Source organism: Hypanus sabinus, chromosome 17 (assembly GCF_030144855.1).
Source record: "Hypanus sabinus isolate sHypSab1 chromosome 17, sHypSab1.hap1, whole genome shotgun sequence".
Taxonomy (NCBI): domain Eukaryota; kingdom Metazoa; phylum Chordata; class Chondrichthyes; order Myliobatiformes; family Dasyatidae; genus Hypanus; species Hypanus sabinus.
This window is the reverse complement of record NC_082722.1, coordinates 79,772,672-79,799,932: the sequence shown is the minus strand read 5'-3', so window position 1 is coordinate 79,799,932 and position 27,261 is coordinate 79,772,672. Positions and strand designations below refer to the sequence as shown.

The window sequence follows — 27,261 nt, the reverse complement described above, 5'->3', positions numbered from 1 at the left end:
TTTTCAAGGCACATATCCATGGTCTCACGAGACTAATGGTGGCCTACATCCAGAGATTGAAAAGATGGGAGATGTTGCTGCTGGAGAGGTTCACGAGGATGATTCCAGGAAAAAAAGGGTTAATGCATGAGGAGCGTTTGATAGCTCTGGACCTGTACTTGCTGGAATTTAGAAGAATGAGTTTTGGGGGGGCGGGTGGTATCATTGCAACCTATCGGATATTGAAAGGTCTGGATAGACTTCATGTGGAGAGGATGTTTCCAATAGTGGGAGAGTCTAGGACCAGAGGGCATAGCATCAGAATAGAGGGACGTCCATTTAGAATGAGGTGAGGAGGAATTTCTTTAGCTAGAGGGTAGTCGGGGCATCAAAGGTTACAGGGAGAAAGCATGAGAATGGGGTTGAAAGGGATAATAAGTCAGCCATGATCAAATAGCAGAGTACCCTCATTGAGTTGAATGATCTAATTCCAGTTGGCCTTATTCTTAGTGAAGAACATCTGTACATCTTCTGGATATGTACCAAGAAGGCAGATACAATATTAGCATTCATTTTGAGAGGAGTCGACTATTAAAGCAAGGATAGTATGTTTTCAGTAGTAGAAGAGTGTAGGACCAGAGGCCAGGGAGTTAGTGGAGGTTTAGTAAAGTCATATATTATGGTAACATCTGTGGTCTTTTGGAAGGGTTATGATTTGTGGTTGGATTGGGAAGCTGGTGGGGAGAGTGTTTGGGAGGTTATGGTGGTGAGAAATGTTTCTGTGGTAAGATAGTGGTTTCCTTGGCAGGAAGTAGCTGTAATGCACTTAATGTTAACCCCTCATCAGACGTGAACCAAACTGGCAACTCAGCCAAGCTTGCTGCAGACTTTATCAAGTGTATGTGTATGTAATTGTAACTGTCACAGGTACCAAGATAATTCAGAGCTGTTGTTTGCATGCCACTCACAGATCATTCCATATAGTACATCGAGGTTTAAAAAGGAAGACAAACTAAATGTAGAAAGTACTCAGCGACCTTTCATTAGGAACAGGAGTGGAATCCAATGTGGTTTTCTGCTGCTGTAGGTTTGATGCTTCATATGTTCAGAGAAGCTCTCCTGCACACCACTGTTGTAAAGTGTGATTATTTGAGTTACTATCACCTTCATGTCAGCTTGGACCAGTCTAGCCATTCTCCTTTGAGTTCCACTCCTGTTCCTAATGAAGGGTCACTGAGTACTTTTGTATTTTTGTCTTCCTTTTTAAACCTCTATGTATTGTATAGAACGATCTGTTTGGATGGCATGCAAACAATAGCTTTGCATTACCATGGAACAATGCTTTGGAGTACCAGCAACCCAGGTTCATTTCTCACCATTGCCTGTAAGGAGATTTTACGCTCTCCCCCGATCACGTGCATTTCCTCCGGGTGCTCCAGTTTCCTGCCACAGTCGGAAATCTACTGGTTGCTAGGTTAGCTGGTCATTGTAAATTGTCCAGTGATTAGAATAAATCATAAGTTACTAGCCAGCATGGCTTGAAGGCTGGTAGGGCCTAGTCTGTGCTGTATCTCAAGCTCAAAACACCCACCTGGCACCAACAATCACTCCACGATCAAAGTCACTTAGATCACATTTCTTCCCCTTTCTAATGTTTGGTTTGAACAACAACTGAACCTCTTGACCATGTTGGATGCTTTTATGCATTGACTTGCTGCCAAATGATTGGCTGGTTAGATATTGACATTAGCGAGCAGGTGTACAGGTGGCCGCTGAGTGTACTGTTATAGAGAAAGTGCAGTGTATATAGATAAAATGCAATCCACCTTTCTGATACCTTTAACTGCCACCCTCGTCTCTCAAACTCCAGAGTTCAGGCTAATTGTTAATCTTGGAGGAAAATCCTGACTGAAGTTGACCAACTCAGGAATCACACCTGTGATCTGCGTAAGTTATGCATTGGTTTATTGTTGTCAAGTACTGTAGAGTCATAGAGCATTACAGCACAGAAACAAGCCCTTCAGCCTGTTGTTCAGCTCTATAACATGTACTGAGGTTCAGTGACAAACTTTGTATTAGTTATTTATTGAGAAATGGCATGAACAGGCCCTTCCGACCCTTCAAGACGCCCTGCACAGCAACCTGCTGATTTAACCCTAGCCTAACTGTGGACAATTTACAATAACCAATTAACCTACTTTGGACTGTGGACTCTGGTACAGTGTGGGGAAGGTAAGTGTAAGTGATGTCTGTGGTCAATGGTTGGGTCTTTTAGTTGCACAGTCCCTCCTTTCTCAGCTGCCACTTGTTCTCTTTAGTACAGTGGTGGTCGCTCTCCTGTAGCACAGCTCCCTCTTGAACAGATTTCCTCCAGGTCTATCTATTGAGTGCAATGTCTTCCCAATTTCTTCAGGTGAGTTTGATGTTACCTTTGAATTGAAGCTCACTGACCTTCCTTCAACTGGAGTTAAAGGGTCTGTAAGTTAGGTATCTGAATGTTATGACTGATCCACCAGAATTGGTATTGTTTTATCATGGTGGAAATGCTGTTCATGTTGGCCTCTTCCAGTATGCTGGGGTTGGTGTGTCTGTCCTTCCATTTTATCATACTGTGGGACCTCTCAATCATCTGACAACAGCAGAACGGAAGCTGCCCTTAAACCTGTTGATACATGCTTTCAGGCATGTACCTGATTGGGAAGCGGGTGTGGGGAAGGGGGAGAAGAAGCAGTAAGATGCTTACTGATCCAGGCCACTGAACCATCCTGTATCCTCCTTCTAATTTCATTGATAAATCAATGAATATTCTACAAGTTAATGTTGGAGCCGTTGGGGGCTGGACCCTCCGGTGCTGCCCTCCATTGTTTGCTCGGTGGAAGACAAGTTGGATTGCGTTCGTCTGTGGCTACACTGGCACGTGATGAGGATCACTGCACCATCAATCTACAGACCATGACACTTAGAGACTCGAGCTTTAAAAATGTTTTAAAAATATATAATTTAAAAAATTGTTTTTGTGACAGTTTCTGCTATCATAATTATATGTGCTGTATGTGAGTGTATGTAACTGTGTTTTGCACCTTGGCCCTGGAGGAATGCTGTGTTGTTTGGCTATATTCAAAGTAAGGTTGAATGACATTGAACTGGAACTTAGCTCGTATTTTCTTCTTGATTGAGTGCACACCCCAGTTTCTCGGGAATACTCAAGTTACATTCTTTCTTGCTCTGGAGTATGGAGCTACCTTCCCTTGACAGAAGTATGGCTGGATGTTGTCGGGACTAGAGGGCCTGAGTTACAGTATAAGGAGAGGTAGACTAGGCTTTATTCCTTGGAACATAGGAGATTGAGGGGTGAACTTGCAGAAGTGAGGCAGAGTTGAGGTGGATGTTTACAGTCTTTTCCCAGGGTAGAGGAGTCCAAAATTAGGGGCTTGTGTTTGGAGTAAGAGAAGAAAGTTGAAAAGGGACCTGAGAAGTAATTTTTTTTCATGCAATGGATGATAAGAAGATGGAACAAACTGTCAACCGAAATGCTTGAGACGGGTATAGTAATATCTTGTAAGAAGCAATTGGAGGGACAGAGCATAGAGGGAAATTGAGACTAGTTGGATGGGCATTGTGGCTGACATGGCTTCGATGAGCTGAAGGGCGTGTTTCTGTTGTTGTATAACTCTAAGCCTGTCCTTCCCCTTGAATTTAACTTAATCAAATGCATGACCCCTGACTAAATTGTTTGTTAACTCCTGTGGGATACTTTTCATGTTTAACTACATTGTGTAAAGTCTTGAGTGACTTTAGCTAATAATCAGACAGGCACTCCTGTAGACTGATGCAAATTCTTGGGTGAGTTAAGAATGGCCTCTTCCTGTAATAGCCCATAGTTACTCTGCTAAGTATTGAGGCAGCTCGACAATTGGCAGTGTGTTGTGATGTGAATCATGTAGCGTGGCATCAGGATTCCGAGTTCAGTTCCAGCGCTATCTGTAAGAAGTTTATATTGTCCTCCCCATGGAGTGTGTTGGTTTCCTCCAGATGCACCGGTTCCTTCCTACAGTCCAAAGATGTACTGGTTAGTAGGTTAATTTGTCATAGTAAATTGTCCCGTGTTAGGCTAAGGGTTAAATCGGTGGGTTGCTGCCTGTGCGGCTCAAAGGGCCAGAGGGACCTATTCCATGTTGTATCTCTAAATAAAAAAATACGTAAAATTAAAAAAAACTGCAGTTACTGTGTGGCTAGAGGAATCGTGCTAGCAGGTTTTAGTCAGGGCTGCTGCTGATGTTTACTGATTTTCCATTTTCCTTTTACGGTGGCAAAGCACTGCAAGCAGTTCCTTCCTTTGAAGAAAAGGTATTTTCTTTGCCACTTAGCTAGTGAATGTCTTGGGTACAGCAGGCAATCCTAACATTAACTTCCTTCTAGCAACACACAAAGGAGCTGGAGGAACTCGGGGGTCAGGCAGTATCTTTGGCGAAAAATGGACAGTTAACATTTCAGGTGGAGACCCTTCATCAGAAATGGATAGAGAGGGGAAGATGGCCAGTCTGAAAAATGGCAGGGAGAAGGGATGATCTAGGTGAGGAAGGGTAATGGGCAAATGGAGGATGGAAGAGTGGGAATAGTGACAGAGGCTGGAAGGTGATAGGTGGATCCAAGTGAGAGCAGGTGGTAGTTTAGAGATCAGTTCCAGAGTTTTGAGTCCTGGCAGCTAAAGGCTTAGTTGGCAATAGCCAAGTGGTTAAAATTGGATTCCAGCTACAGTACAAAAGGGACCAGATGGTAGAAAGATCTGAAGACACACAAAAGAATGGAAAGAAATGTCGTTGTCACAGATGTAGATGCGTCTTCAAAATGTTTAGATAGGCACATGAATGTGAAGAAAATAGACGGATATGGGTATTGAGTAGAAGGAAGAGATTGGTTTGGTTGAACATTGTGGACCAAAGGGCCTGTTCTTGTGCTGTACTGTGTTCTAAAATCAGCTCTTAAGTTAGCAATCTGTATTTTGAATGTAGATGAAAAAGCAGGTAACCAACAAGCAAGTTAACTCCTGTTCTCTCCTTCCCTCCATGGCTCTCTGTAGCAGGATAGTTTCACAAGTTGAAACTTAATTTTGAAGTGCTGTAGATCTACAGAGCACAAATACTACTCCTGCACGTATGTACTGAAATCCTAGCTCAAGTGCTTCTAAATTGAGTCAGTCTGTGTTAAGCTAGCTGCTGGCGAAATCAGTGCCTGAAAATTGCTGATCTGATTTACTGACCGGATATGCTAAATGCAAAATCAAGTTGCTTACTGTCTGGTTCGGAGCTCCTGTGTTCTGTCTCTAAACTAGGGTCCTGTATCACATAAAATTAGTTGTTTTACTACAACGGTAGAATGCAGGCATAAAATTACTATAAATTACAAAATAAAAAGTTAAAAAAAGGAATGTTCAGCTAGTGTTCATGGACTGTTTGGAATCTTGTGACAGAGCTGGTAGTTGTGGTGGTGGTGCGTGAGAGAAACTTTCTGAATCACTGAGTGTGGGTCCTTGGTGGTGGTGGGACCAAGAAGAGGGCATGTCCTGGCTGGTGAGGGTTTTCTTAATGATGAATGCAACCTTTTTGAGGTACTGCATAGTGGGGAGTATTGTCGCCATGATGGAGCTGGCTGAGTTTCCAACCATCTTGGATCCTGTGCATTGGAGCCTCCACACCAGGCAAGAGTTGACTGGCCATTTCCCTCCGTGTATCTTGCCTAATCTGCTGAGTTCTGCTGGCATTTTGTGTGTGGATATTACTGTGAAGTGTTTTATGTTGCACACAATCAAATACTCACTCTCCCAATGATCCACTCACCCCCATATGGCTCTGACTGCATTAATTATCTCCTCACAGAGAGGAGCACAAGAAAAAGAAAAGCTTGATAGTTCAGGTTCATTTATTTATCACAGTTACTTTGAAACATACAGTGAAATGTGTCATTAACAAGGTCACCACAGAAGAGCAGCAGTTACTGCAATGCTATTGCAGCTTTGGGAGTTCAATTCCGGCACTGTCTGTAAGTTCAAGTCAGGTCAAGTCAAATCACTTTTATTGTCTTTTCGACCATAACTGCTGGTACAGTGCATAGTAAAAATGAGACAACGTTTTTCAGGACCATGGTGTTACATAACACAGTACAAGAACTAAACTGAACTACGTAAAAAAACAACACGGAGAAAGCTACACTAGACTACAGACCTACACAGGACTGCGTAAAGTGCACAGAAACAGTGCAGGCATTACAATAAATAATAAACAGGACAATAGGGCAAGGTGTCAGTCCAGGCTTCGGGTATTGAGGAGTCTGATAGCTTGTGTTACATAGTCTGGTCGTGAGAGACAGAATGCTTCGGAGCCTTTTCCCAGATGGCAGGAGGGAGAAGAGATCGTATGAGGGATGCATGGGGTCCTTCAGCATTATGAAGCATGTAGTGTAAATGCCCGTTCATAAATTACATCAAGGGGCCACTTGGTAAAAATCAGCAGCTTAAATCAAATTCCATATACGTACTGTAGCAATGCATTTAAATGGTTGGGGAGTGGAGAAAGAGGGCACACAGAAATGCCCCATTCCCAGCAGAAGATGCTTGTATCCCCACAGTATCCATCCCATTTTGCCTCTCAAATGGTTCTTAGCTCAACACCCTAACTAGGGCAAAGGCTGCCAGCAGCAGCTTGTGAGAATCTTAGGCCAGTCTTTCAAGTGTAGTCCATCTTTGAAGGTTCTTCCTCTCCCACGAATGAGGTTTTTGGAGCTTCTGTAGCTCTGGGTTTTTACACGAATGAGTTGCAAGTCCCATGCCCACCCCTCCTCCTTTCATAGCCAGACTTGGGACTGTCCGTGGCAGAGTTCTTTTTGTATTTAAGTCTGGAGTTGGTGACCCTGGGTGGCCACCACTGTGGAGGGTAAAATGCAGTAATAGTTACGTGTGCCTCTTGTATTTGTGAACTAATTCACATTTCCCCTGCAAATGTGTTCTCTCCCTGCCCGTCATACACGTCTTCTTCCCAACGCTCTCCCCCCGCCCCATAAAGCCCATGATGGCAGCTGATCACAGTAACCTTGGCGGGACTGTCTTTGTGCTTCAAGGCTGTCTGATGCAAGGCCTCGTTACAATTAGCATTCTTTGTGGAATATTAATGCTTTCTCTATGTATGTGAGCAGAAGTAGCTAATTCCTTCTTCCCAGGCCCCCGGCCCCCCAAACTGAAAAACAGGAGTATCGTTTTTGATTTATAATGATTGATAGGTCCTGGACATTAAAGGAGGGAGGAAGAGGAGAAACAATGATGGGAGAGAGTGTACTTCAGGATCTGTCTGTCACCAGTCCTTTTGTTTTGATCAGAAGGTAGTTCACAGGGTTACAGTCTGTCTCCAGGTGTTTTATATTGACTCTGCCATTCTTAATGAGTATGAAGCATTCTTACCAAAAAAATGCAAACCCTTTGAGTTAATTAAAATGTGATGGTTTTGAGAGGAATGGGCAGAGTTCTTGACTAAAGAGCAAAAGGGATGCTACAGTAGCATCAGTCTTGTACCAAACCAGATGAGTAAGAAAAGACTTTGCACTGATAGCGAATGGGCCTATGTAATAAAGGACCCCACCCACCCTGACTATTCTCCCTTCTCCTCTCCCATCAGGTAGAAGACTCAAATGTTTAGAGTCGTAGAGAACTGCAGCACAGGAACAGGTCCTTTGGCACATCTAGTGATTGTCTGATCATCTTCTTAGTTCCATCTCCCTGCACCTACCCCTCTCATCCATGACAAACATCTCTTGAATGTTGAAATCAAACCTACATCCAGCACTCCCACTGGCAGCTTGTTCCGCACTTGCACCACCCTCTGAGTGAAGAAGTTCCTCCTCTGGTTACCCTTAATTATTTAATTTTTCACCCTTAACACATTCCCCCTAGTTCTAGTCTCATTTTGAAAAAAGCCTGATTGCATTTATCCTATCTATACCCCTTATAATTTTGTATGCCACTATCAAATCTCTCCTCAGTCTTCTACACTCCAGGGAATAAAGTCTTGACTTGTTCAATTTTTTCCCTCTCAGGACCTCAAGTCCTGACAGCATCCTTGTAAATTTTCTCTGCACTTTTTCAAACTTATTGATATCTTTTATGTAGTTAGGTGGTCAGAACTGCACACAATACTCCAAATTTGGCCTCACCACTTCAACATGAGTGTTTTAAAGGTCTGTAATGTATCAACCTCAATCTGACTGTGTGATCCAGGAGCTCACCACTCTCTATGTAAAAAAAAAACGCTGACATCTCCCTACCTATTGCCCTAAATGATGAGTGTTTGAAATATTTCACCATTCCACTGAGAAGGTTGGTAAGGCAATGTCATTGTGCTGCCCTATTCTGATATGTCTAGCCATGTCATTTCCACTTGTGCCAAAGGGCTTGTTTCTGTGATGTATTACTCTGTGACACTAGATCTCCAAATCAGGTGCTCATTATACTGCACTCCATCATGGGAAGAGATCATCAGGTGAATAGAGGAAAAATTGTGCTCAAAGACTTCGAATGCAATGTCATCAATTAATAGGACACAGAAACAGGCCCAACTGGTCAATACCCATCAAGCTTCTCTCATTTGCTTGCATTTCCATATCCAAATGTCTGCTTTAAAGAAAAGACTTTATTCTGAAGATTTAGCTTTACTTGTCACGTGTACAGTACATTAAAACATACAGTGAAATATGTTTTTTTTGCACTAAATCATTTAAGGATTGTGCAAGCTTCCGGTGAAGCATATCACGCCCACAACTTATTAACTTTGACCTTAACCACAGGTCTTTGGAGGAAACTGGAGCTTTTGAAGAAGACCCATACAATCACATGGAAAATGTACAAACTCCTTACAGACAGTAGTGGGAATCGAACCCTGATCGGTGATTACTGTCCCTGTAATGATTATGCTAACTGTTACACTACCGTGCTGCCTCTGTAACTGTAAAACAACAGACACAAAGCGCTGAATGGATTCTGCAAATCAGGCATCATCTGTGGAGTGGAATGAACAGTTGGCATTTCAAACTGAGACCCTTCAACAGCACCAGAAAGGAAGGGGGCAGATCCTTTACAATTGTAATGAAGGGTCTCACACCAAAATGTCAACTGTTTATTCCACTTCATGGATGCTGTATGATTTGCAGACTTCCTCTAGCACTTTGTGTGTTTTGCTGAAGATTTCCACCATCGGCAGAATCTCATTTGTTTCAAGAAGGAACAAATCTGTCTAAGAAGAAAAGATGTAATTGCAGCAGGGTATTTTAACTCCTACGCAAATCTCTGCAGTAAAAGCCAACACACTATTTGTCTTCCTAATTGTTTACTGTATCTGTATGTTGACATCCAGGCCCTACTGATCTCAAAGGCTTTTAATCTCTTACTGTTTATATTAAATACTGACTTTTCCCACACTATGTTCGATCAGCTAGTTAACCTTTCTTCATCCCCCATGAAGCCTGCCTTCATTTTTATCAGATAGCCATTGGAGATTTTTATCAGGAGCACTACGTACACAGGGCCCTCAACATTGTGAGACTGCTGAATTCCCTGCCACCACTCAGGCCTCATCACGTATGAAGCACCAATAGTGTTACACTGTTTTAAGCTTGTGTCATAAATGCACTTTATTATTTGTTAATTATTTTTGATATTATTACTTTATGTATTGTGTATGGGTTATCTGTACTGTTGTGTACCTTGGTCTGGAGGAACATTGTTTCATTTAGTGGTATATACGTATACAGTTGAATGACAATAGACTTGAACTTGATCTTCCTCACAGTCCACACTGCCATCTGGCTTCGTATCATCAGCAAGTGTTTAATGTTAGCTTTGTTGCTAACTTCAAAGCAAACACCCTTGAAATACCCATGCATTTTATATTTATACTCTGTTTTCATGTTATCTGTATCTGCTGTTAGGGCGGACATAAGTATTTGCTTAATTGACACCATTTCCTTTCTCGCCCATGTAGTTTCTTGAGTCTCAGACCTTGAGGGAACCACATTAGCCTCTTCTGCTCCTTTCCTTCTACACATCTGTAGATGTCTACTCATTCACTTGCTCTTGTATTGACTTTTCTGCTTTTCAATGAGTTGGTCCTCTGATCATTGTGAAAATTCCCAGTTCCTTTTCTGTAATACAACATTTAACATGAATAGCATGGTAGCGTAATGCTTTAAAGCGCCAGCGATCACTGATTATTGTTCAGTACCCACTGCTGTCTGAGGATTTTGTACATTCTCCCTGTGACCATGTGGGCTTCCTGCAGGTATTCTGGTTTCCTCCCTGACTCCAAAGGTATTTAGGTTAGGGCTAGTGAGTGGTGGCATGCTAGGTTGGCACCAGAAACTTGGTCCTCAGCACAGTGCTTGCTGATCTGACTTGGTGCCAATGACAATTTTTATGTTTCAAAATAACTGTGACAAATCAAATTAATCAAATGTTTGATAAATACAGCTGCCCCATTTTTCATTTTGGCTTCTTTTGCCTTTAGTGCAGCGGTTCCCAACCTTTTTTAAGCCATGGACCAATGCCATTAAGCTAAGGTTAAGTTAAGGGGCTCCAGGTTGGAAATCCCTGCTTTAGGGGAATATGCTCTGTAACATCTATTCATTGCTTAAACGATGACAAGTAGTTGATTATGTGTGCTGTTCCGAAAGCTTCAATTAGTTTGCAATTATCAATTACTTGACTCAGCAATTGCTGCTTCACAATTGTCTTGTGTAGTATTAAGTAACTTTGTGGTTTGCACACTATTGAAGCTTGCAGTGTCAGAGTTCAGAGTTCAATTCTTGCGCTGTCCGTAAGGAGTTTTGTACATTCTGCTCATCACCGTGCAGATTTCTTCCAGGTGCTCCAGTTTCCTCCCATTCCAAAGATGTGCCACCTAGTGGGTTAATTGGTCATTGTAAATTGTCCTGTGATTAGGCTAGGGTTGAATAGGTGAGTTGCTGGGCTGTGTGACTCATTGGGCTGAAATGTCCTGTTCCACAGTGTATCTTCAAATAAATTGATAGTCATGGTGAAGAGCTTAATGCCCATTTTTCTCTTTTTATCTGCCGACAGAGGAAATAATTAAAGTGGCCATGTGTGCTTGATATCCATTGCAACAAAGATGATCCCAGCACTGTGCTGATATTTGGGTCTCAGCCCTAAATATCAACTTTATTCCCCTTCATTGGTGCTGCCCGACTTACTGAGTTCCTCCAGTATTTTGTGGGTGTTGTTCAAGGTGTTGGAAGGGAATGGCATTGATTCATTGAACGGGAGTCTGGAATTATGGAATCTGATGAGAAAGAAAGATGTAGAGTAACCAAATCCAGGAGGTACAGTGGGCAGTTGGGAGCACATGGAGGGATGTCAAGGGGACCCTGTGGGAGGAGAGTCAGTGGTGCCCTTCCCCAGGGCATCACTGCTCAGTACAAGGGGACATGGTTTTAAGGTAAGGGGTGGAAAATTCAAGGGGGATATTAGAGGAAGGTTTTTTACTCAGAGAGTGGTTGGTATGTGGAATGCACTGCCTGAGTCAGTGGTGGAGGCAGATACACTAGTGAAGTTTAAGAGACTACTAGACAAGTATATGGAGGAATTTAAGGTGGGAGTTTATATGGGAGGCAGGGTTTAAGGGCTGGCACAACATTGTGGGCTGAAGGGCCTGTACCGTGCTGTACTATTCTATGTTCTGGATTGTGCAGTAGATGGGGGGGGGGGAAAGGAGCTGGGTTCTTGGGGGACAAACAACAAACTGCAAATACAAGTAGGAAGAAAAAAAATAATAAATATCGAGAACATGAGAAAAAGTTCCTTGAAAGTTATGGGATCAGTTGTGGTGAGTAAAGTTATCCTCTCTGGTTCAAGAGACTGATGGTTGAGGGGTAATAACTGTTCTTGAACCTGAGTTTCTTATACCTCTTGGGCATTGTGTTTCCATACCAAGCCATGATGCAACCAGTCTATTGAAGTTTGTCAGAGTTTTAGATGACATGCTGAATGACTGGTCCAGCAGGTTTGCTGTTGGATGGGTTAACTTTCTGCTCTCACTGCTCTCCAGTGATGTGTCTGTGTCCTTTCCCTCAGGTGCTGGGCCGGTGCTTCCTGACCGTCTTGCAGGTCCACGTCCAGTTCCTAACCCAAGCGCTGCATCGAGTCCAGCCAGTTGCCCACTCGTGCCTGGCGGAGGCCCAGGCCCAGGAGAGGAAGAGTGCCGCGGGCGCTGAGGCAGTGAAGGTTGGCCGTGCTATGGAGCTGGATGAGGCTGTGAGGTCCTGGGGAGGAGCCTCTGAGGTAACTGTTCCCTCAAAATGCAGCCTGAAATGCTCTCTGTATTCCAGAGGGCTGAGAAACAACAGAAAAATTTAGAGTGCAGCCAGGAATGTGAGGGTTTGCAACTCAATAATGAGCATCTGACCAGCTAATGTTTTTGGTGTTAGAGCCTGCAGGTTCCTTTCTGTACTCTGGAAAATGGCAAAGGCAATATTCTGTTTCTTGCCTTCTTGAGTAAAGACATAACTGTGTTCAAAGAAATCTCGAACACTTTTTTGAAGTTCTGGCTTCTCTCTAATCCCAATGAAGGGCTTCAGTCCTTATCAATAAAATTCAGTATGATTAGAATTGTTGTTCTGCTTAGTCCCATTGATTTGCATGTAGATCATAGCCCTACATTCACCAGCTATTTACGTACTATCCAAACCACTTAAATATTGAAATTAAACTTGAATCCACCATTTTCGCTGGCAGCTTGTTCCACACTCGCACCACCGTCTGAGTGAAGAAGTTCCCCCTCAGGTTCCCCTTAAATATTTAATCTTTTACTCTAAACCCATTATCTAATCTTGTGAATCTCCTGGCGAACCTCCTGAAAACCTGGTGAATCTCCTCTGCACTCTATTGCTACCACAGCCTTTCTATAGTGTGATGACCAGAATTGTACAATATTTCCTTTTCTTTTACCCAATACCCCATCTATCAAGGCAAGCAACCCACATTCTTCACTAGCTGATCCACCAGCGTCGTCACTTTCAGGGAGCCATGCACGCACTATAAGGTCTCCCTGTGCATTGGTAGGTCTCTGCTATTTACTGTCTATGTGCAGCCAGAATTAGATAACCTGAATGCATTACCTCACACTTCTGTCCGAGACCTGGTCACACTGTTGTGTTGTAACCGATCACCTGTCTGCTTTTATTTCTGTAGCTTTGCACGTCTGCCATACAGCATCTGGAAAACGCTTTGGTGACTTTCTGCCACTGGGAATCTAAGATATTCATGGAATCTTGGATCACGGTTTCAATTGTATTATTTCTGAAAGTAGAAAAGCAGCTGATTGTAACCAGGCCACAGTGCAGTGTTGTCTATCATGCTCTTGTGCTAACTAACTCATCCTTTGCTGCCAACCTTCCCTTCGCCTGCAGCACACCTGTGAGCGCAGCAGTTAGCATAACACTTCACAGCACTGGTGAGCACCACTCAAGGTTTAATTTATGCAGCTGTCTGTGAAGAGTTTCACTAATCTCTCCATGATTGCATGGGTTTCCTCTGGGTGCTCCAGTTTCCTCCCACCTTCCAAAGACGACATGAGTGTTAGGGTTAATGAGTTGTGGGCGTGCCTTGTTGATGCTGGAAACACAGTGGCACTTATGGCCTGCTCCCTGCATTTCCTCAGACTGTGCTGCTCATCAACACAAATGAAGCATTTCACTGTATGTTTCAATGTACACGTGACATATTAAGCTCATCTTTAATCTTTATCCCCAGGGAACCAGATGGAAACATTACTAGCCTACCCAGTCACAGAGCTCTCTCCCACAAAGTTTCTGAATTTTTCTTTTGTCCATTTGGGAAAAGTCAGGAGCCATCCATGCAGGAAGAATGAATGCATTTTTCCCAATACAGTAACATTCTTGAGGTGAAAACAGATAACTTTCTGGAAGGGTAACAGCAACTCTTGCATTTTTCAGCATGCTCCTCCTTCCTTGCCACTCCCTCGGGGTTGAGGCTTCCACTCTGGTTATGTGGGCTGTGAGGTGGCCCAAGAGGCTTGTGCGGGATCCACAGAACTTGTTATGGCTGGGATAGAAGCAGGCTGATGGGATTTGCCTGCGAGAGATGGTGCAGCTCTTGAACTCTTTACAGTGAACTTCAAATGATTAAGATTCAGACTACTAGCACTAAACTAGGGGAGGAGTGAAACCCAAGCCTGTGGAACTGAACACTTGCTCCCATTTTGTGACCTCATTTTCTTTTATAGATGATACTGATGTTGGGGAAGGAGGGAGAGAGATGGTAAAGGCTTGAGTAAATAGCAGTATTTCAGTGGAGTAAAAGAAATTGCAATGGTATGAGAGAGGAGTTGGCCAAAGTAAATTGGAAGGAGATGCTGGCAGGGATGACAGCAGAGCAGCAGTGGTGTGAGTTTCTGGAAAAAACGAGGAAAGTACGGGATAGATATATTCCAAAAACAAGGAAATGCTCAAATGGTAAAATAGTACAACTATGGCTGAAGTGGGAAATCAAAGCTAATGTAAAAGCAAAATAGAGGGCATATAACAAAGCAAAAATCAGCGGGAAGATAGAAGATTGGGAAGCTTTTAAAAACCTACAGAAAACAAGTATGTAAAAACTAAAAGTGACAAGAGTGCATGTAGGACTGCTAGAAAATTAGGCCAGAAAATAATAAAGGGGGATAAGGAGATGGCAGATTAACTAAATGAGTATTTTGCATCAGCCTTCACTGTGGAAGACACTAGCAGTGTGCCAGATGTTAAACTGTGTCAGGGAAGAGAAGTGGGTGCAGTTACTATTACAGGGAGAAAGTGCTCAAAAAGTTGAAAGACCTAAGGGTACTTAAATCACCTGGACCAGATGAACTGCACCCTAGGGTTCTGAAAGAGGTAGTGGTAGAGGTCATTGAGGCATTCGTAGTAATCTTTCAAGAATCATTGGACTCCGGCATGGTTCTGGAGGACTAAAAAATTGCAAATGTCACTCCACTCTTCGAGAAAGGCAGCAGAAAGGAAATTATAGTTCAGTTAGCTTGACCTCAGTGGTTGGGAAGATTTTAGAGTCAGTAGTTAAGGATGAGCTTATGGAGGGCTTGGTGTCACAAGACAAGATAGGACAGAGTCAGCATGGTTTCCTTAAGGGAAAATCTTGCCTGATGAACCTGTTAGAATTCATTGAGATTATAAGTACGATAGGTAAAGAGGATGCAGTGAATGTTGTACATCTGGATTTTCGGAAGATCTTTAACAAGATGCCACACATGAGGCTGCTTATCAAGATAACAGCCCATGGTATTACAGAGAAGTTATTAGCATGGTTAGAGCATTGGCTGATTGGTAGGAGACAACAAGTAGGAATAAAAGGATCCTTTTCTGGTTGGCTGCCAGTGACAACTGATGTTCCACAGGGGTCGGTGTTGAGACCACTTCTTTTTATGCTGTATATAAATGATTTAGATGATGGAATAGATGGCTTTGTTGCTAAGTTTGCAAATGATATGAAGATTGGTGGAGGAGCAAGTAGTATTGAGGAAACAGGAAGGCTGCAGGAGGACGTAGACAGATTAAGAGTGTGGCAAATGAAATACACTGTTGGAAAATGTATAGTATGCCTGGCCGGCTGAGTTCCTGGAGCATTTTGTTTGTGTTGCTGGCATTAGAGAGGGTTCAGAGGTTCACAAGGATGATTCCGGGAATGAAAGGTTTATCATATGAGGAACATTTGATGGCTCTGAGTCTGTACTCACTGGAATTTAGAAGGATGGGGGGGGATCTCATTGAAACCTTTTGAGTGTTGAAAGGCCTAGGCAGAGTAAACATAGAAAGGATGTTTTCCATAGTGGGGGGAGTCTAGGACAAGAGGGTACAACCTCAGGTTAGAGAGGAGGACCATTTAATAGACAATAGACAATAGGTGCAGAAGTAGACCATTCGGCCCCTCGAGTCTGCACCGCCATTCTGAGATCATGGCTGATCATTCACTATCAATACCCAGTCCCTGCCTTGTCCCCATATCCCTTGATTCCCCTATTCATCAGATATCTATCTAGCTCCTTCTTGAAAGCATCCAGAGAATTGGCCTCCACCGTCTTCCGAGGTAGTGCATTCCACACCTGCACAACTCTCTGGGAGAAGAAGCTCTTCCTCAACTCTGTTTTAAATAACTGACCTCTTATTCTCAATCCATGCCCTCTGGTACTGGACTCTCCCAACATCTGGAACATATTTCCTGCCTCAAACCTATCAAATCCTTTAATTATCTTAAACGTTTCAATCAGATCCCCTCTCAATCTCCTCAATTCCAGCGTGTACAAGCCCAATCTCTCCAATCTCTCTGCGTAAGACAGCCCTGCCATCCCAGGAATCAACCTAGTGAATCTACGCTGCACTTCCTCAACTGCCAGAATGTCCTTCCTTGAACCTGGAGACCAAAACTGTACACAATATTCCAGGTGTGGTCTCACCAGGGCCCTGTACAAATGCAAAAGGACATCCTTGCTCTTGTACCCAATTCCCCTTGTAATAAAGGCCAACATTCCACTTGCCCTCTTCACTGCCTGTTGCACTTGCTCATTCACCTCATTGACTGATGAACTAGGACTCCTAGGTCTCTTTGCATTTCTCCCTTACCTAACTCTACACCGTTCAGACAATACTCTGCCCTCTTGTTCCTGCTTCCAAAGTGGATAACTTCACATTTATTCACATTGAATGACATCTGCCAAGTATCTGCCCACTCACTCAGCCTATCCAAGTCTCCCTGTATTCTCCTAACGTCCTCTTCACATGTCACACTGCCACCCAGTTTAGTATCGTCAGCAAACTTGCTGATATAGTTTTCAATGCCCTCATCTAAATCGTTGACATAAATCGTAAAGAGCTGTGGTCCCAATACAGAGCCCTGTGGTACCCCACTAGTCACCTCCAGCCAGTCCGAGAAACACCCATTCACTGCTACCCTTTGCTTTCTATCTGCCAACCAGTTTTCTATCCATGTTGAAACCCTGCCCCCAATGCCATGAGCTCTGATTTTACTCACCAATCTCCTATGTGGCACCTTATCGAATGCCTTCTGAAAATCTAGGTACACAACATCCACTGGCTTACCCTCGTCTAACATCCTTGTTACACCCTCAAAAAACTCCAACAGATTAGTCAAGCATGATTTTCCCTTGGTAAATCCATGCTGGCTCGGCCTAATCCTATTTCTGCCATCTAGATGTGCCACTATTTCGTCCTTAATAATTGACTCAAGCATCTTCCCCACAACTGACGTTAGGCTAACAGGGCGATAGTTCTCCGTTTTCTCCTTCCCTTCCTTCTTGAAAAGTGGGATAACATTAGCCACTCTCCAACCTTCAGGAACTGATCCTGAATCTAAGGAACATTGGAAAATGATTACCAATGCATCCGCAATTTCCTGAGCCACCTCTTTTAGAACCCTCGGATGCAGACCATCTGGACCCGGGGATTTATTAGCCTTCAGTCCTACCAGTCTACTCATCACAGTTTCTTTCCTAATGTCAATCTGTCTCAATTCCTCTGATATCTTATGACCCTGGCCCATCCATACATCTGGGAGATTGCTTGTGTCCTCCCTGGTGAAGACAGATCTAAAGTACGCATTAAATTCTGTTGCCATTTCCCTGTTTCCCATAACAATTTCTCCCAATTCATTCTTCAAGGGGCCAACATTGTTCTTAACTATCTTCTTTCTCTTCACATAGCTAAAAAAGCTTTTGCTATCCCCTTTTATATTCCTGGCTAGACTGAGCTCATACCTGATTTTTTCTCTCCATATTGCTTTTTTAGTTAAGATCTGCTGCTCCTTAAAACTTTCCCAATCATCTGTATTCCCACTCATCTTAGCCCTGTCATACTTCTTTTTCTTTAATGCTATACAATCTCTGACTTCCTTTGTCAACCACTGTGGCCCCTTCCCCCTCTTTGAATCCTTCCTTCTCATTGGAATGAACTGCTTTTGCATCTTTTGTATTATGCCCAAGAATATCTGCCACTGCTGATCCACTGTCTTTCCTGCCAGGGCATCCGCCCATTTAACTTTGGCCAGCTCTTCCCTCATGGCTCCGTAGTCTCCTTTATTTAATTGCAACACTGACACCTCTGATCTGCCCTTATCCCTCTCAAATTGTAGATAAAAACTTATCATGTTATGATCACTACTTCCTAATGGCTCCCTTACTTCAAGATCACTTATCAATTCCTGTTCATTACACATCACCAAGTCCAAAATAGCCTCGTTCCTGGTTGGCTCAAGCACAAGCTGTTCCAAAAATACATCCCTTAGACACTCCACAAACTCCCTATCCTGGGGTCCAGCACCTACCTGATTCTCCCAGTTCACCTGCATGTTGAAATCTCCCATAACGACTGCATTACCTTTAGCACATGCCAATGTTAACTCCCTAATCAACTTGTACCCAATATCCACGCTACTGTTTGGGGGCCTGTACACAACACCCATTAGGGTCTTTTTACCCTTGCTGTTCCTCAGCTCAATCCACACAGACTCTACTTCCCCTGTTCCCAAGTCACCTCTTGCTAAGGACTGAATCTCATTCCTTACCAACAGGGCCACCCCACCCCCCCTTCCCATATTTCTGTCTCTACGATAGCACGTATACCCTGGTACACTCAATTCCCAGGCCTGATCCCCTTGCAGCCATGTCTCCGTTATCCCAACAATATCGTAGTTCCCCATTTTCATCTGAGCTTCAAGCTCATCTGCCTTATTTCTGACACTACGTGCATTCAAGTATAGAATTCTTAGCCCATTCCTCCTCTCTTTGCTTAAAAGACTGTCTACTGTACCTAACCCAGCTCCTTGAACTTCCATCGGGCTAATTGCACCCTGAATTTTGATGACCTTCTCAAGATTACCCAAACCTTCTACACATTTAATCCCATGCTCCTTCTGACCAACCCTCTGGATCTGGATCCCTGCCCCCTGCACATCTAGTTTAAACCCCCCCGAGCAGCACTGGCAAACACTCCTGCAAGAATGCTAGTACCCCTCCGGTTCAGATGTAGACCGTCCCTTCGAAACAGATCCCAATGTCCCTGGAACAAAGACAAATTATCCAAAAACCTGAACCCTTCCTTCCTGCACCATGCTCTCAGCCTTGTATTAATGTGCATAATCATTCTATTTAAGACAAAGATGCGGAGTTATTTCTTTAGCCAGAGGGAGGTGAGTTTGTCGAAGTTTGTTATCACAGGCAGCTATGGAGGCCAGGTCGTTGGGTGTATTTAAGGCAGAGATTGATAGGTTCTTGACTGGCTGCAGTATCAAAGATTACGGGGAGAAAGCCGGGGAGTGGGGCTGAAGAGGGGAGAAAAAGGATTAGCCATGATTGATGGGCCAAATAGCCTCATTCTGCTCCTGTGTCTTATGGTTTTATAGGATCATACAGTGAAATGTCTTGTTTCCATCAACGACCACAGTCTGAGGATGTCCCATGCACTGCCCACAAGTATCACATTATTTCTGGCACCAGCATAGCATGCCCACAATTTACTAACCCGTATGTCTCTGAAATATGGAGGGAAGCCGGAACACACCGAGGGAGTCCACATGGTCACAGGGAAAACGTACAAACTCCTTACAGACTGATTACGAACCCATACCATTGTTAACTGAAACTTCTTTCTTCAGCTCCACCTTAATTCTGGTGATTAAATTAAATTCATCATCACGTTACTGACCACTCTGCTAAAAGTAAGTGCTACTCAGCCCATCTATTCATCTCATTACTCTATACTGTGTGATTAGAACTCTGTTCAGCTCTCTGTCCCACAGGAAACTTGTCTCATTAATTATCCCTTGCAGCTCAACTTTCAGTATGGCAATATCCTGATCATTTCCTTGACATCCTCTCACATCCTTCTTTAGTACAATAACTCAAACTGCTGCCTCAATGGTATTCGATGCTGTTTTGAGTTTCTCTTGCATTCTCTCTCTCAGCCCATGTGTGTTACCACCTGCCTTCTGAGGTCTACTGTCAAGCACCTAACTGCCTCTGTTCCCCGTCTGCTAGAATCCCTCCACATCATGTATTACCTTGCCTTGTTTTTCATAACCAACTCCATCTGTGTTTCCTAGACAGCAGTGATACGTTGCCAGTCTCTGCAGCATTATTCAAGTCCACTGGCAGATCAGCAGGCCAGTGTCAAATGTCACAGCCAGTGTTCCTCTAACAAAAATTTTGTGCTGTACAATTTTTTGCCCAGTAACAACAGCATCTGAGCACTGAATAACTTCTTCAATAAAAACAGTATAAATATGCCAGTTCTAAAGTCAAGTCATCACAAACTCCATGTTGTCACACCGTCTGCATTGGAAACTGGAAAAGGAAACTGATTGTGTATGATTGTGAAACGTATTCAACATGCCAGCTAGGCAGAGGGTGACAGCCTTTTGTGTGCACTGTAAATTCTTTTGCACTAGTAGCAAAGGTTGTGTGCGTCACACACACTTCAGAGGGAACATTGGTCCAGCATAGCAACAGGCTGACTCAATGGACTACCTGAGCTAGTCTCATTTGCCAGCATTTGGCCCAGATCCTTTCCTATCCATGTACCTGTCCAAGTATCTTTAAATGTAATTGTCCTGTCTCTGGCCACTGTGACCTCAGCTGTTGGCTTTGATGGATTGGCTACGTCACTCAGATGCCCCATGCCAGACTCCTGAAGCAGATGCCATACTCCCAGCTCTATCATGGTAATGGAGAAGTAGGCCGGCAGAGGAAATGACTCAAGTATGTTCTCAAAGCTCACTTGGAAGAAATGTAACATTCCTGTGGGCTGAGCGAACCCCTGGCCCATGACTGCTAGGTCAATCTTGGTCATTCACGATAGGACTGGGAATCTCAGAAGCCCCATGTTATCAAACTGTTGAGTGGATCTCCCTTATTTTTAATTCAGAAGGTGCAGGATAGACACATCTCAAAGTATGTGCAAGTCAAAGCCAATATATAAAAGCACAAGAGAAGGCATTTAATAGTATAAAATTAGTGGGAAGTTAGAGGATTGCTAAGCTTTTAAAAACCAGCAGAAGACAACTAAAAAAAGTCATAAAGTAGGAAAAGATGGAATATAAAGATAAGTTAGCTAGGATACCAAAAGTTTATTCAGATAAAGTGTAAAAGAGAGGTGAGAGTAGATATTGGACCATTGGAAAATGATGCTGGAGAGCTCGTGATGAAGGAAGTGGCAGAGGAACTGAATAAGTATTTTGCATTAGTCTTCATTGTGGACGATATTGGCAGTCTGTCTGAAGTTTGAGTGTGTCACAGGCCACAAGTGAAAGCAGTTGCTGTTACTAGGGAGAAGGTGCTTGGGAAGCTGAAAGGTCTGAAGGTAGGGGTTAACCCTAACCCTAACCCAATAGACCGAATGGCCTCATTCTGCTCCTATGTCATACAGTCTTGTAGTCTATTCTAAAGATGAACTTGTTCTCCCAAACTACCTTGTCGAAATGGAGTTTATTATCATCTACGCAAGCCCATGTATGCATAGGTGCAATGCAAAGCTTAGCTGCAGCAGCATCCGAGGCGCATCACATCTAGAAATAGCATTCACAAGAAAATTGTAAATTATACATGCATTTTACAAGGAAGAACAATTAGTACAAAGAAAAACAAAGTCCATTTTCATGTAAGTGATCATTGAGTTGTTAAACTGTATTGTTTTGGGTTCTGCCAGTTGGTTCAAGAACCTGGTGGTGTGGGACTTGAAGCTTCTGTACCAGCTGCCCGATGGGAGCTGCACGTCGATAGAATGCCCTAGCTGGCAGGTCTTTGATGATGGATGTTGTCTGTTTCAGGCAGTGGCTCCTGTAGATACTACCGATGGTGGGGAGGGACATGGCCTGTGATGTATTGGGCAGAGTCCACTATCCAATGCAGCTTCTCCCCAGCCAGGTAGCATGTTGGATATGTGTCACTGAAGCATGGTTTGTGTAAAGTGGTCATAGTGTTACCAAGCTGCAGTGATTAGGGTTATGCTGGTCAGTTCAAGTTGGAATGGTTGACGTACTTAGCTATATATCCTGAACCGGATGGTGTGGGATTTCTGTACTTCTATCTGGTAGTAGCAGCAAAAGGATGGTTAGAATCTCCATCCTGCTGCTTGGCCAAGCTGCACAAACTCATATATTGTTGTGTCAAAGTTACCAGATATCAGAATTTATTTGCTTATCTCTTTAACACAACTTTTGGGCTTTCTTTGGCTAACTCTTCCTATTCACAATAGCTAACTTTGATTTGTTTTGTCTGACAAACTTGCAGTCTTTTTTCACAGAGAAGGCTATAAGTGCTTTAATCTGATGTGTTATCAATGTATTTTAAATCTTGTAAAGATAATTCCAGAGAATATTTCTGTGCTGTTTTTAAACATAGAAAACCTACAGCACACTACAGGCCCTTCAGCCCACAATACTGTGCAGAACATGTACTTTAGAAATTACCTAGGGTTACTCATAACCCTCTATTTTTCTAAGCTCCATGTACCTATCCAGGTGTCTCTTAAAAGACCTTATTGTATCCACCTCCACCGCCATCGCTGGCAGACCATTCCACATACTCACCATTCTTTGCGTTTAAAAAAAAACGTACCCCTGACATCTCCTCTGTACCTACTTCCAAGTACCTTACGACTGTGCCCTCTCATGCTAGCCATTTCAGCCCTGGGAAAAACCCTCTGACTATCCACACGATCAATGCCTCTCATCATCTTAAGTCATCCTGCACAGCAGCTTTGAGTGTCCTATGGACTCAGACCCCAAGACCCCTCTGATCCTCCACACTGCCAAGAGTCTTACCATTAATACTGTGTTCTGCCATCATATTCGATCTACCAAAATTAAAACTAAGGAATGATTTGTTTTTATTGTATTAAGTGCCTTTCTGGGAAAAGTTGGTTGGGAAAGGGAGAGCATCTGGTACGGATATCCTTTTGAGTGGCTGGCTGTTGAATAATGTGTTGAACTCGGCCACTGTTTGTTAGTTTAAGTTGAATCTTTCTTTTCCCACTTATTCTAAAGAGAATTTTACACAATTTGGTAATCTCACATCATTCTCTCTCTGCTAAAAGTGTTTTGAGTTCTTGCAAACCTTTATTGGTTCATTATGCCTGTTTTTTGCCTATTCTGAAGTTGTACCTTGGAAGGAAAATATCTATTGGACAATAAATTATCCCATGACCAGGAGGGGTTTCCTCAGGTGCTCTAGTTTCCTCCAACGTCTTCAAAAGATGTGTGAATTGGTAGGTTATTTGGTGGTAGTTGTCTGTCAATGACAGAAAACCTGTGGGGGAGTGGGAAAGCCACTGCAATGAAACCATTCTGCTCTTTTGATCTTGGATCTAGTGATACGAGTAGTTGTCACAACTGGAGTCTTTCTTGGCTGCAGTGGATGACCATGATTATTTCAGTGCCTCGTCATGCCTTTCATTTCTCATAGAGCTTTGTAAAACCGCCTTCCTGGCTGATGGATATCACCGTAGATCTCATCAGCCTGAGCTGACTTTGCATGCTAGGACAGACATGTCCCTATCTTACCAGGGTGTGAGCCCCACCAGCTACTCTCACTTGATTTAGCCTGTCTGTTCCCACTACAAATTGCCCCTAGTGTTGGGCTGAAGGTAGAATCCTGGGGGAGTTGATGGGAATGTGAAGAGATCAATTCGTAGGGAATAATTAACATGGAATAAAGATTAAAGATAATTGTATTTGTCGCATATAAATTGAAACATACAGTGAAATGTGTCGTTTACTTCATCATTTGTGATTTGCTGGGGGCAGCCTTCAATTGTTGCCATGCTTCTGGCAGCAACTTAATAACTCTAACGTGTAGCAATGCATACAGAATGATACAGGAACTCAACGGGTTGGGCATCATTGATGGAAATAAGCAAACACTCAATGTTTTGAGCTGAGATCCTTCTTCAGGGCTAGAAGGGAGAAGATGCCAGAATAAAGGGTGTGGGGGAGGGGAAGGAGGACTAGATAGAAAATGATAGGTGAAGCCAAGTGGGTGGGGAAGGCAAAGGACTGGAGAAGAAAGAATTTGATAAGAGAGGAGAGTGGGCCATAGGAGAAAGGGATGGAGGGGAGGCACAGGGGGAGATGATAAGCAGGTGAACAGAGGTAAAATGCCTGAGTGGGGAATTAAAGAGGAGGGGTGGGGGGAAAAAAGGAACAATTTTACCAGATGGAGAAGTTGATAATCATGCCATCAGGTTGGAAGCTACTGAGAAAGAATATAAGATGTTGCTCCTCCACCCTAAGGGTAACCTCATCTTAGCACAAGTGAAGACCATGGTCCAAATGTCAGAGTGGGAATGGCAATCAGAGTTAAAATGTTTCCTGTAAATTAACCCATACATCTTTGGAATGTGGGAGGAAACTCACACATTCGGGGGAAGAATGTGCAAACTCCTTACAGGCAGCGACAGGGTGATTTTCCAGTTGCTGGCGCTGTAAAATGTGAAGCTATTGTGCCACCTGTTAAATGTATAAATTGGCATCAAGATTGGCAAGATACCATGAGCCAGATGCCCTGTCTAGTGCTTTACTGTTCTCTACCCCCATGCTGAACAGCAAGATCTCTTGTACTAATCTCATTTACCTGCACTTGGTCTGTAGCCCGTAATACCTCAACACTCAACAGTGTTGCATTTAAGCATGAAAAAGAGAAAAGAATAGTGAGGTTGTGTGATGTTGGGTTGGAGGATGCTTACGTAGCTTGTTGGGTTAGAGTGTGAAATTGTTACTTTTCTCATTGTTTGACTTTTCCTCTGCTTGCTTGTATTTTTATATAATCACCTGTGTACATGTATATGTTCAGCAAATTTTTCTGCAGTTGTAATGTAGGTAATTCTGTATTTTTCTAGAAGTTTCCCTGCTTCAGGAAGATTGGGGTCAAGTTAGAGTTTAAGGACAGGAATGTGGGAGAATGAGAGGCCAGGCTGGAGTCTATATATGAAGACCTGCGATGCAGACGTGGGACATGCATGGTCAGATGTTGGGCAGCAGAAATTTGATGAAGGCTCCCAGGTTAGGTGGTCATTGGTGGGTTCCAGAAGCAGACATCCATGTGGGCAGTAGGAATGAGTTTCAAAGGCACCCTGAGTTCTCAGATCCGTGAGTTCAGAGCTCGAGGCCTAGTATTTGGGGTCCTGTCATCAGCAGGTCCAAAACTTGAGGTCTAGTGTTCAGGGCCCTGTCATTGGTGAGTTTGGAAATGGAGGCCTATGTTCAGAGTCCCATCATCAGCGAATCCAGAGTTTAGTTTAGTGATTAGTGTTTAGTGATTGGCGCGTTCTGAGATTGATGCCGAGGATCAAGGATTAAATTGTAAGTCCAGAAGACATGGTCCATTAGCCTGAGCCGAGTCTTTGAATCTCTGAGAGTGCACAGGGCAAGTCAAATCCCAGTGTGTGCAAGTCTAAATCAGAGTCCAAGTTCACTGTAGTCTGGAGGCCGAAGAAGACTGCCCACTCTGGGGTATGTAGTGGGAGGGAGGAATGGGGCTTGTTTTGCTGTTGTTGTTTTGTTGCTTCTTGTGTTCTATGTTGTTCTGCTGATCATCGTGGGAATGCTGTGCTGGCACCAGATTGTGTGTTGATTGTTAGCACCCTCGGGGGTGGGGGGGTGTTGATTGATAATGCAAATGATACATTTCACTGTATGTTTCATGTGGTAAATAAACTTAAATCTTGAATCTCATTCTTATAACAGTTACTAAAGGACCATAATCAGTTGTATTTTGTGTCTCATTCTTGACATCTGAAAAACCTTTTGATTGCAAAATCAAAATTCAAAGTACATTTATTATCAAAGTATGTATACTTCATACAAGCAATACACACCAGAAGCTGGAGGAACTCAGCAGGCCAGGTAACAACAGTCAACATTTCAGGCCAAGACCCTTTGGTAGGACCCTCTGGTAGGACCCTCTATCCTGAAGTGTCTCGGCAACATAGATGCTGCCTGGCCTGCTGAGTTCCTCCAGAACTTTGTGTGTTGTTTGGTTTCCAGCATCTGCAGGTTATCTCTTGTTTGTGATACTTTATACAATCTCAAAATTTGTCTTCTTGTAGGCAGAGAAATTCAACAGAACCCATTTTAAAAGAAAAGACCATCAAACTCCCAATATGTGAAAAACGATCAAATCATGCAAACAATAAAAAGTAAACAATTAACGCTCAGAACTAAAGTTCATGAAAGTGGGTCCACGCCACAAAGCCATTTCATTGTTGCGCTGGTCCAGGAGCCCATTTCAGTGCAGAGATGAGTTAACTTTGTGCAGCACTGACCTGGCCTAGACTCCCAGGCCTTTGCAACCTGGCCCTGCACTTGAATCAGCTGAAGGTTGACTCATTCCTTGCTCTAGAGTATGGACTCTGCCATTTCAAAGCATGTCAGGCCTGCTTGTGTACTGTATAATTTTAATAAAATATAAAGTAAGTTTATTTTGAGTGCCCACCACATTGGTTTAGAGACACAGCCTTCTTTTTCCTGGCAAGGAGTCTAGATTAGCCCCAGTGACTCAGAATAAGAGCTGATAGGGCTGACATCTAACATTTCTTCATGGAGGGGTTGAGAATTTTTGCAATTCTTTACCCTGGAGGCAGTGGCAGCTCAGTCATTGTGCTTTCAGTATACAGTTGGTTAGATTCCTGGACAGAACTGTTGGTTGATTGGTTAAACACCAACTCCCTTACTGGGGCATAAGCTGCCAACAGCAGCTCGCAGAGTCCTTTACCAAGAGCCAGTCTTTTAAGTTGTCCCCAGGTGTAGACCATCTTTGAAAATCCTTCCTCTCCCAAAGATGAGGCCTCTGGAGCTTCTGTTGACTTTTCTGTAGCTCTGGATTTTTAAGAATGGGGTTGTTAGCCCCATGTCCAACCCTTCTCCTTTTGCAGCTGGGTTTGGGACCATCCATGATTGAGTTGGATTTAATTTTTGCGTGCATTTAATGCAATGGTTGATAGGTTCTTGATTGGCAGGGTGTCAAAGGTTCCAAGGAGCAGATAGCAGAACAAGGTTGAGAGGGATAATCAGCCCATCACAGCCATGCAGACTAAGAATTGTGTTCAGTTCTGGTCCCCTCATAATAGAGGGGTATGGAAGCTTTAGAGAGGGCGCAGAGGAGATTTACCAGGGTGCTGCCTGGATTGGAGAGCATGTCTTGTGAGGATAGGTTGAGC

General features: G+C 43.3%; 1 protein-coding gene across 5 annotated transcripts in view; it reads left to right on the top strand.

Annotated features, from left to right (window-relative positions):
- The window catches only part of LOC132407065 (granule associated Rac and RHOG effector protein 1-like), a 244,548-nt gene that overhangs the window by 156,718 nt on the left and 60,569 nt on the right, over positions 1–27,261 (top strand). For all 5 annotated transcript variants that reach the window (XM_059993321.1, XM_059993320.1, XM_059993324.1 and 2 more), the window contains one exon: positions 12,107–12,313. In XM_059993321.1, the coding sequence (XP_059849304.1) occupies positions 12,107–12,313 (207 nt within the window). The remainder of the gene's footprint in view (positions 1–12,106; positions 12,314–27,261) is intronic.